This window comes from Scylla paramamosain, chromosome 35, assembly GCF_035594125.1.
Source record: "Scylla paramamosain isolate STU-SP2022 chromosome 35, ASM3559412v1, whole genome shotgun sequence".
NCBI classification, from domain to species: Eukaryota; Metazoa; Arthropoda; class Malacostraca; order Decapoda; family Portunidae; genus Scylla; species Scylla paramamosain.
This window is the reverse complement of record NC_087185.1, coordinates 8,460,803-8,470,599: the sequence shown is the minus strand read 5'-3', so window position 1 is coordinate 8,470,599 and position 9,797 is coordinate 8,460,803. Positions and strand designations below refer to the sequence as shown.

Sequence of the window (9,797 nt, the reverse complement as noted above, 5' to 3'; positions counted from 1 at the left end):
CTGTCATTGTTACTGCACAACATGCCTTACCATAGCACTATATAACCCCTGCTGTCTCACATTTAATAATGCATTTTTTTCAGATGCCACAGAGATGGTAAGTTAGGTTCTCATGGGTGTTTTTAGTGATGATAGGGAATCTGGTCAAAAACTGTTACAAAAATATTCATGAAAGCACACTTTAAAACCCAAATTTCTTTTAAGTGTATGTTACCAGTAGTTGAGATATGACGTTACATTGTCTCAGAACATGATTTGGTGTTGCTTTCCACATGCATTGCTCACTCAGTATGTGATGTACGTGGAAGCATTTTCGAGATTCTGGTGAACCAAAGCATTTTGTAAATCCAAAAATAAGCCTTACTAAGATTACTGTAGAATTTAATCATATTGTTTCAAACACCAAACCAACAACAGAGTGTGGTATTATGGCTGTATTTCTTTATATCTGGTACAATGTGTAGAATTTACGTTTAGTGAAAGCACAAAACCAAATTAAGACTATCTGGCCCTATGTGCAGTAATACAGAATTAGAAGTTCTCCTGCAGTGATGAGGCATTCAAGGCTTTATCTAAAATTATTTGTAGCTGTGATCACTTCTGCCTTCTGTCTTGTCAGGGGGCCCTTGGTGACTAACCTCTCTTCGCTAAATTTCAGTTTCCATAATGTTCCAAAGGAAGGATGGTAGAAAGACATAACACTGGTTATGGAGGTTGTGCATAAATTGCACTCATTGTACTATAACAAGTGATCATATAAAAGATCCTCAATGTAAGCTAATACTCAAAATATAATTTCTTATTAGTAAAGTTTTTATATCTTTTTTAAATCTCTTTACTGCAAACCTATTACTTCCATGTCCTCAGAATAAGAACAGTTGTCCTCAGTTCGCCTGTCAACTTTTATTACTTTCTTGTACTCAGAAACATTAAAGGACTAAAATATGAACCTATGGTGTTGGGTACCATGGCATGTTCATTTTGATCACAAAAAAAATTACCATTTATTGGTTTTGTACAAGAATAATTATTAGAAATAAAAACAGTTGATTAGGGAAGCTGCAAGAAGCTAGTAAGGCTAAAGGTAGTGTGTGGCAATCCCTTGTTTGAGCCACTTTGCAGCACTGCCACACCAGCTTTTAGTGACATCATGTTGTACTCTGAGTCATGAGGCAAGAACTCTTGTCCTGAGAGTCCCTTGTGATCCTGTCTTGCTGCTGCTCACCTGCTGCTGGAGGCTGCTTCCCCACCCCTCTGATGTCACCTTGGGCAGAATTAGGATGGACTGCATGTCATTGTCATTTCCACCATCTGCTTTAGAGAGAGAGAGAGAGAGAGAGAGGAGAGAGAGAGAGAGAGAGAGAGAGAGAGAGAGAGAGAGAGAGAGAGAGAGAGAGAGAGAGAGAGAGAGAGAGAGAGAGAGAGAGAGAGAGAGAGAGAGAGAGAGAGAGAGAGAGAGAGAGAGAGAGAGAGCAGCCAACACTTTCATGAGGCACAGACTGGCAGCTTCCACAAGTCACTTGTGGTTACTTTCATGATTCAGGCCTATCCATGCAGGATGCTGCTCACCATACTTTTTCCACACCATGCAAGACACAGCAGGTTGTCTGGGATGGTATAAAGTTAAGGACTCAAGTCACTCAAGACTTGGCAACAGCCTGACACCTTCCCAGGCCACCTGCTGCCTCATGCAAGGGCTCCTTGTATTGCTCCAGGCAGCACTCCACTGACCACTGAGTGAATACACCACCGTGGCTGCTGCTGCTGCTGCTGTTGTGTGTCTGTCAGTCCTAGCATCCTGGTGATCAATAAGGCATCCTGGACTGAGGGATTGGCTCCCCCAGTACTGCTGCAGCCACTACTCCCTCTGCAGGTCCACACCTCAAGGCTTCCATAGTGTGCACACAAGGTGGTGACAACCAGGGGCGTTGCTAGAATATGAAGACATTAGGGCTTATGTTCACACATATGGATCGAAATTAAGATATACATACTCGTGGCAAAAGTTTAAACGTTTCTCAAGTCTCAACACGCTACTTATTTAGATTGTTTTTTTTTTTCTGTTTTTTTTCTTGTTCCTTGCCAAGACCTGGAGCTTCTGCTTCCTGGTTCTTGCCTAACGACGCCCCTGGCGACATCACCAACCATTTAGTAGTCAGCAAATATTTTTTTGATGAGCAGAATGCAAGCGTACCCCTACTCCCCCCCGAAGACCAGCTGTGCAGGACACCACATGAAAATCAAAGTCTCCATCATCTCTTTTATACTAAAGTATTATTCATTTTATTCCTTAAAATTCTTACAAACAACATATGGATTAAGGGAAATAATAATATCATGTTTGTTATGCTTTTAAAATAACTCCGCAATCCTGGAATAAGGGATGGTGAGGGTTCAAGGCCACGCCGCGGCCGCCGCCGGCCGTGGACGGGCCGCGGGCCGGCCCAACGCCGTGCCCCGCGCCGCCCACCACTCTGCCTCAGTGTCCGCGCCGCCCAGCCTCACAGGCAGGCCGGCGCAGAAGTTGAGACTGTCACTGCCGCCCTCGGACGGAACATCACGCGGCACGGGGCGCGGCGCCGCGGGCGGCCGGCGGGCGCGGCCCAGCGGCACTGGCCCGCTGGCGCAGTAAACCTTAGTGCTATGATATGCATCAAGTGATTCACTCTATTGGGACGATTTCAAGAAGAGTAATAAACATTCTCTACTTAAGCACATCTTGCAACGACATTTCAACGACTTATCATCAGAGATAAAACCACTTAGACAGCCTAGCGGTCCGGACGGCCCCAGGGAGCCGCCGGGGGACCTGAGGTTAGGTCGTATTGCTTGTGAGCGGAGTCTGGGGCCGAGGGCCGCCGGGCGGGGCAGAGGGCCGAGGGCGCGCTCCCTGGGGCCCTCACGGGGACCCTAGCCCAAGGTGGACGTGGCCTACACAGCACTCACTCACGGCCCAGACACACCACGCTTGGCACGGAGGAGAGAGGCACCGCCCGCCCCCCGCTCCCTGACGCCAGCGGCAGCCGCCCGCAGCCCCGCCCTCGCCCCGGCCGGCCACGGCTGCTGCGGCCCGAGGCCACCTGGCTGCCGCCACCGCTGGAGGCCCACAATGGCGGGCCTTACTTTATCGTTCAAATATTTACAGATCACTCTGCGGTGCCCGCCGGGGCGGGTCCTCGGCGGGCCGCTGGGGCCGGCGGGGCTGGCCGTGAGGGGGGGCGAGCAGCCCTCGGGAGTCTACACATTTGGCAGGCTTGCTTTACCTTAGTACAATCGTGCTTTGTACCAAGTTGGCTTTGAACTTGAATTAATAAATTAAATACCTCATGAAGCTAGTATTTTAGCAAAACAAAGAAACAAAACGTAAAATAGAAAAAAAAGCTTGTTAATTTTCATTCCTGTCTGTGGTGAGTGTTTGAACAATGTCACCCTTGGCCTCTCTGTCTTCCAGAATTGCATGTAGTATGACTGTTCAGGAGTTTCTCTGTTTCTGTTAAGTATTTTCATGTGCTGTGTAGCTTGTACTGTTCTCTGTTCCTACGTGTCAACGAATGGACTTAACATTTAGAAAACAATCATCTCAAATATTTCATAATCACAGTCTGCGTTTAGATCTTTCTGCGAAATGAACGAGTGAATGTCGTTGGATTTTTAAAAACTGAGGACGGGGAACAAGGAGTGAACGGTTCTAAATTGAGACATTCCAAATAAGCGCCGAGTCTCCGAGCCCCCCGGGGCCCTGACGGCACGCTCCCTCATGCTAAAACAAACTCCCAACAAGTTAAACTACATTCTTTCAACAACTGTGGCAGCAAGTCACTGTGAAAAGGTTAAAAGCTCCCAATTACTTCTAATTAACAATTGTTCTCTTCAACTATGCATCTAAATACTTACCAAGAGCTAAGTTGTGGCCCAAGAAGCCACATCATTAAGTTACAATTACTGAAAAACACAAGTTCACTCTCAGCCACCACGGCAGAGCAGCGCGCCTCAGTGCAGGAGGGGGCTCGGGCCCCCGGCGCCACACGCAGGACAGTCGTGAGGCAACATGACACTTGACGCCACAAAAGATTAAGCGCTCACTTGGAAACTCAGTGAATATTGAAAGAGCACGCTTCAATCATTCACTGCTTTTCATTTAAGATGTAAGCCGCTTTGAAAAATTATTTACAACATAGTACCAGAAAAATAATGTTTTTGGGGTTGTTCTATATACATAAAAATGTAAGAAAATTTATTTCTTAACTCAACCCTGCCTTGAGTAACTTAAATAATCACCATTAAGGCCTATATATATAGATATATATAAGCTGGGTTTGTTTATACATACTGCTGTGGGCCACAGTGTCTGGCTCTGTAGTCTGCTGTAGGCTAGTTTCTCTGGCTGCGGGTGGGGTGGGGGTGTGTCAGTGAAAGCCTTGTCTGTAGATGGGAAGTTCAAGAAAAGTCGTGTGTAATGTATTGTTTCCTGCTTTGCAGTGAGAGTCATGTTTGATAAACTTAGATTTGTTGTCATCATTAAAGCCCTAAATTAAGTACACCATGTGTTTTGCTGACTAGGAATTAGAGTAGGAATTTCTCTCTTAAATCAAATATTTCAAAGTCTACAATTACCCGTTGGCAAGAATATGCACTGAACACTTCATAGCTTTGCTTGAACTTCTTGTCTGCATGTTTTTAATTTGGTCACTCAAACTTTATTGAATTACTGTTAGCGGCAAAACAAATAGTGTGGCACAAACCAGGAGTATAAACCAGGGACTGACAGAGCTTTTGTCACGTCCTGCAGCGGCTGGCGGGCACCAGCTCAAGAGGTCAACTAAGTATAACGACACCATTTTACCGTCTACTTAAAAATAAGATAAAATAAACTAAGAAAGGAAGAGAAAGTGAAAAAGCATTAAAATGCTAATCTAAAAACACTGAGGCCCTGACAGATGGGCAGTGAAACAAGCCAAAACTGTAGGTGCTTGTTGATTCATCTGCCCTCTGGCCCAAAGCTTGATCAATTACAACTACATTTACCAAACAATTCATCCTTGTTGCCACTAACATTGCCTCCTACTAACTTACATGGGTTCATCATCAGTGTAAGACTACTGTCAAAAGATCAGCCATTATTGAGCCCCAGAAGCAGGTGCTACAGAGCTTGTCATCATTCCCTTCAGAACAGACAGGACCAGCCTTAGTGACGCAGGCGGGCTAATGAATGGTGGATCCCTTGACCATTATTGCAACAAAGACCAGTTACCTAGTTAGCTACATCATGATAGTAACACACACGGCCATAATATCAGGTAAGATCCATGTTATAAGTTAACTGGTGACCTAGACTTAACATAGCACTGAAGACTCAGTGACCATCAAAGATTACAGTGAACTGATAAGTATAATACAGTAAGTTCAGAAGTAATTATTGTGCCTAATAATGGAATAGGTTTATAAACATAACACAATATTGATAAACAGTATTGTACATTCCACTGAGTGAGCACATGGGCCCCGGGGCTCCAGCGGGCAGTGCCTCAAGGGCAGCTCAGGGCCGCACCGCCCCGCCGATGTGAGTGCAGGAGGGCACAGCCGGCCAGTCCTAGTCGTGTGGCACTCACGTGCTCCACAGTTATCAGTCACCAATGCCTGGAAGAAGCCAGCCCTCACACGGACATTCTGCAGCCAGCAAGCTGCAGACCAACTCACACTTCTCCATCAGGTTCTAAATACGCTGCAGCACTGTGCTGCATGTCGGGCCTCACTGGAGCCCCCAGGCCTCCTCAGGTGACGTGTTCAGAATAATGATAACGGTGATATAAAGAGAGCGTAGGACGGACAGTGGGGAGACTGCCCAAGCTTCCAACTCAGGGAGGGTTTATACTGCACTTATCCTACACTGCCGGGCGCCTCGGGGAGGGACGCCGGCCCCGGGCCGGATGAACCAACGTCTGTTGGCGTATTAATAATTAAAAATAATGATGAAATTTTAATTGTTTACATTACGTACTTCCGTAAAACAAAAAGAAAACTTTAAATTAACTGCAAACTCTTTATTGCTGAAACTTGTTCAATTCTTCCTAGTCAGATCAACCTGTAGGAATCACAAGGCAGAGCCCCCACGGCCACCAACGAAACTGGTCGTTCCCGGCAGTCCAGGTCCCCGAGGGGGCCCAGCAGGGGAGGGACGCAGGCCCGGGGCGCATCCCTCAACCTGTGTGAGGCAGCCATCTGCCTCTGCATCCCAGAGTGCAGCAACGCAGCCATTGCCGCTACAGCTGTAGCCGGTGCGGCACTGCACTCTGGGGTGCAAACAACCCACTGTGACGGTATGACTCCCTATACTTACTGCGCCTGTGGACCATAAGTAACTATAGCTTGATTTAGGACAATCCTGTTACTCCCTGCCTGACTGCCAACAACCCTGGTGTACCCTGCAGGCCACGGCTCGGCACTGGCAGCAGCCGGCCGTGTGGCGCCGTGCCAATGCGACACTCACTCAGCCATCTTGTTGGGGATGTGTCTCGAGGAGGAGAAGCACAGCTTCATGATGAATGGGAACTTGCTGTCTGTGGGGCCAACAATGTGCATCAGTAACACTGTTCAACAATCAAATGAGTGTAACAGATTCTGATACTGAGAATGTACAATACAGCCCATGTAGTAAAACTTACTGGGGTTGGGGATGGGAGCGTGGTTGCCCACCACCAGAGCCTCCAGGGCCTCTGAGATGTTGTTGAATTCCAGAAGTCCACTGGAACTCCTCTCAGCTGTGTGAAGGAGAGATGTAAATTACTGGTGTGTCACGGTCCCTGTGCTGGACTATTTCAGTCATGTGTGTGCAGTGTGTAGACAGAAACAAGACTAATTCCTACCCATATATTAAAGTCATTAACTAAAATCATTCTAAGTGACAGGACAAAAAAGAATGGTCATTACACTCACTCTTAGAGGGGAATAGTTTGATGCTTTTAGGCTCTACAACTTCCCCCTCTAGGAAGACCTGCTTCAGTGTTTCCTCCATCCAGTCCTGGAGGAGTGTTGAAGAAGTGCAGAATCTGGAGATGGGAGAATTGGGTTAAATACCAACAACACAGCTAGACTGAGGGTTTGGGAACTACTAAAGGTGTGAAGTTAACTCTCAAGCCAAGAAGTACTACAAAAGGTTTCAAATTACAAATGATCAACTAAATGATCAACCTAACAGATGACCATTAAAATGTCCCACATTTTTTCGACTTGTAAGGAGCACAAAATACATTCCAATATTTGCCAAGGTCCTCAAATATGCTGATTATTAATTTTTTACTTTCAATTATTTCTGTATTTTCTTGCTGTGAGCATGTGCATCTTACATACAGGAAAATGTCATCTGTTTATTGCAATCATAAGTTTTCAATAAACTTCAGTGAGAAGTGCTTTGTCCTGGAGCAGCAAGGCAAGGGCAAGCAACACACCTTGGAGGGAGGCTGTATCCTGTTCTTGGAGGCCATCTCTGGGTTGATGAAGCGATTGTTCTTGTTCCCCATGTAGTCCTTGAAGGAAGGAGTTCCATCGGGAAGATCATAGGGCTGCTGCACAATCAGCCAGGAATGCTTGCTTCGAGTACCTGCAACACGCACATATATTATAGAATGGCAAGTTAGTATGATCTCACAGTACTATCTTCCATTGGGGGTGATTAAACCTGTCAGTGACTTTAAGAAGTTTCCAGTAATGCAGCATTAACAAAATGTCAATAACTGATCAACACTTCAAATACAAACAAGTTACCTTGAAGTTACACATAAAAAGTAATCAATTTCTTTATCCTCAAATTCAAGAATCAGAGCATACTAAACTGAGAGAGAGAGAGAGAGAGAGAGAGAGAGAGAGAGAGAGAGAGAGAGAGAGAGAGAGAGAGAGAGAGAGAGAGAGAGAGAGAGAGAGAGAGAGAGAGAGAGAGAGAGAGAGAGAGAGAGAGAGAGAGAGAGAGAGAGCTATTGTACACACCCAAGTTGCATCTTGCAGCCAAAGAATGTTGTGTTGTTCAGGTTGGCCACAGCTCTCTCCACAGCCAGTGCATCGCCCATCTGGACCATGGCACATCCTTCCTTTGTCTTCAGGAACTTGATCTGAAATACACCAAACATTAGCAGGATTGCTAACTCATTCATAATATAAAATGGCTGAATTTGCACAGTTGTGTGTCAGACCCCATTCATGGAAGGGCTCAGCAGTGTTGGTTTGCATACATCATTCCTGAGGATGTTTCTAAATGTGAGGAAGTACAAATCCTGAGATCCTTCCTAGGAACACTCCTGAGTGCTCAAACACATGTGGTAGGTCACAAACACCTGCCAGGCCAGCATTACCATGGAAATATTTGTGGACATAATGTACATAACTGTAGTGTAGGGTTTTCTGTGCACACTGATACAGGAAAGGTGCAATAGGTAAGTGGATTAAGAGTTCACCTTTAATAAAAGAACAAAGTACTTTTCCATGACACACTGCTTGCACATGTCATTTTGTAACCTGGCTCTGGCAGCACATTCTTTGCTTTGAAAGGGTTTTAAATTTTGTCCTCAGGCCTGATGCTTAAGAAAACTTTGCAACACTTCTGCTACTGACTCAAATGCTATAATCTTGCTGCTGTCAACACCACACTGAATATTTTTGGTGAGTGGATTATCAAGGGGGACAGTGTTGCCACAGCTTGTTGTGTTACTCACCCTGACAATGTTGCCATAGAGACACAGAAGGTTGAAGATGCGGTCAGCATTCATCTTGTCCTTGTTGAGTCCATACACCATAAGCACGGCCCCCTGCTGCGGCAGACCCGGCTGCGGCTGACCCATGGCAGACAAGGAAGCTCCTCCTGGCCCACCGGCGCCTCCCATGAAGGGTCCGCCCTGCCCCTGGCCGCTGCCCATCAGACCGCCACTACGGATGCCACCATTACTCATACCATTATTGATGCCAAACCTGCAGGGATTCATGTGTGTGTCACATATGTGTGCATGTGGTTCATGTTTGTGCTGGTGTGGGGGTGTGTGTGCCTTGGAGTGTGTGGGTGTACATGTCTGTGTTCTCTGGGCCTACCTGTCGGGCATGGGACTGTTGAAGAGGGCCGCCCGCCGCCACGAGGGCCACCGCCCATCTGTCCATTCATTCCACCTCCTGTGAGGAACATGGCAGGTTATGTCATTGGGAAGCAGGTAAGTAGTTGCAATAATACTGCGATCAGTGAATTAATGAAATTTTGATCAGCTTCATCAAGGTAATATGAGCTAAGGATCTATTCCAATCACAAACTCAAGTGAAATAAGACTAAAGGTTATTATAAACCAAAGAACAGTAAGGACTTCAGAACTACTTGAAAGAAATCACCAAATTGTAATAACAAACTGTTCATGAAGAATAAAATCTATAAAATAAGTAAAGATATACTGGCAGAAGTTTTATGGATGGGGAAGAAGTGACAGGTTTAATAAATAAACAAAATAAAAGGGCAGCTCATACAAAAAGTCTAGGACAACAAAGGCAACACATGCACTACTGGTGACTCACAACTAAATCTCTCAATTGGTCAAACTCAAAACTTCAGGCAAGTTTCATTTTGGAAATCATTACCCTTAAAAACAAAAAATTCAGTAATAATAATAATAATAATAATAATAATAATAATAATAATAATAATAATAATAATAATAAAAACAACAACAATAACAATAATAAAAGGTGTCACCAAATCACAATTATATAAAATACATATAAACTACGCAAGCATATCTCTAGAAAAACCAAAACCAAATTTTGCCCAAATC

At 45.2% G+C, this 9,797-nt stretch overlaps 1 protein-coding gene across 1 annotated transcript in view; it reads right to left on the bottom strand.

The window, feature by feature from the left end:
• Positions 1-2,252: 2,252 nt before the first annotated feature.
• Positions 2,253-9,797, bottom strand: part of LOC135090407 (heterogeneous nuclear ribonucleoprotein L-like) — a 216,780-nt gene continuing 209,235 nt past the window's right edge. The window contains 9 exon segments of the mRNA XM_063987161.1: positions 2,253-6,557; positions 6,663-6,758; positions 6,934-7,012; positions 7,014-7,046; positions 7,446-7,568; positions 7,570-7,597; positions 7,981-8,102; positions 8,703-8,955; positions 9,073-9,150. Of these exon segments, the coding sequence (XP_063843231.1) occupies positions 6,484-6,557; positions 6,663-6,758; positions 6,934-7,012; positions 7,014-7,046; positions 7,446-7,568; positions 7,570-7,597; positions 7,981-8,102; positions 8,703-8,955; positions 9,073-9,150 (886 nt within the window). The 3' untranslated portion in view covers positions 2,253-6,483.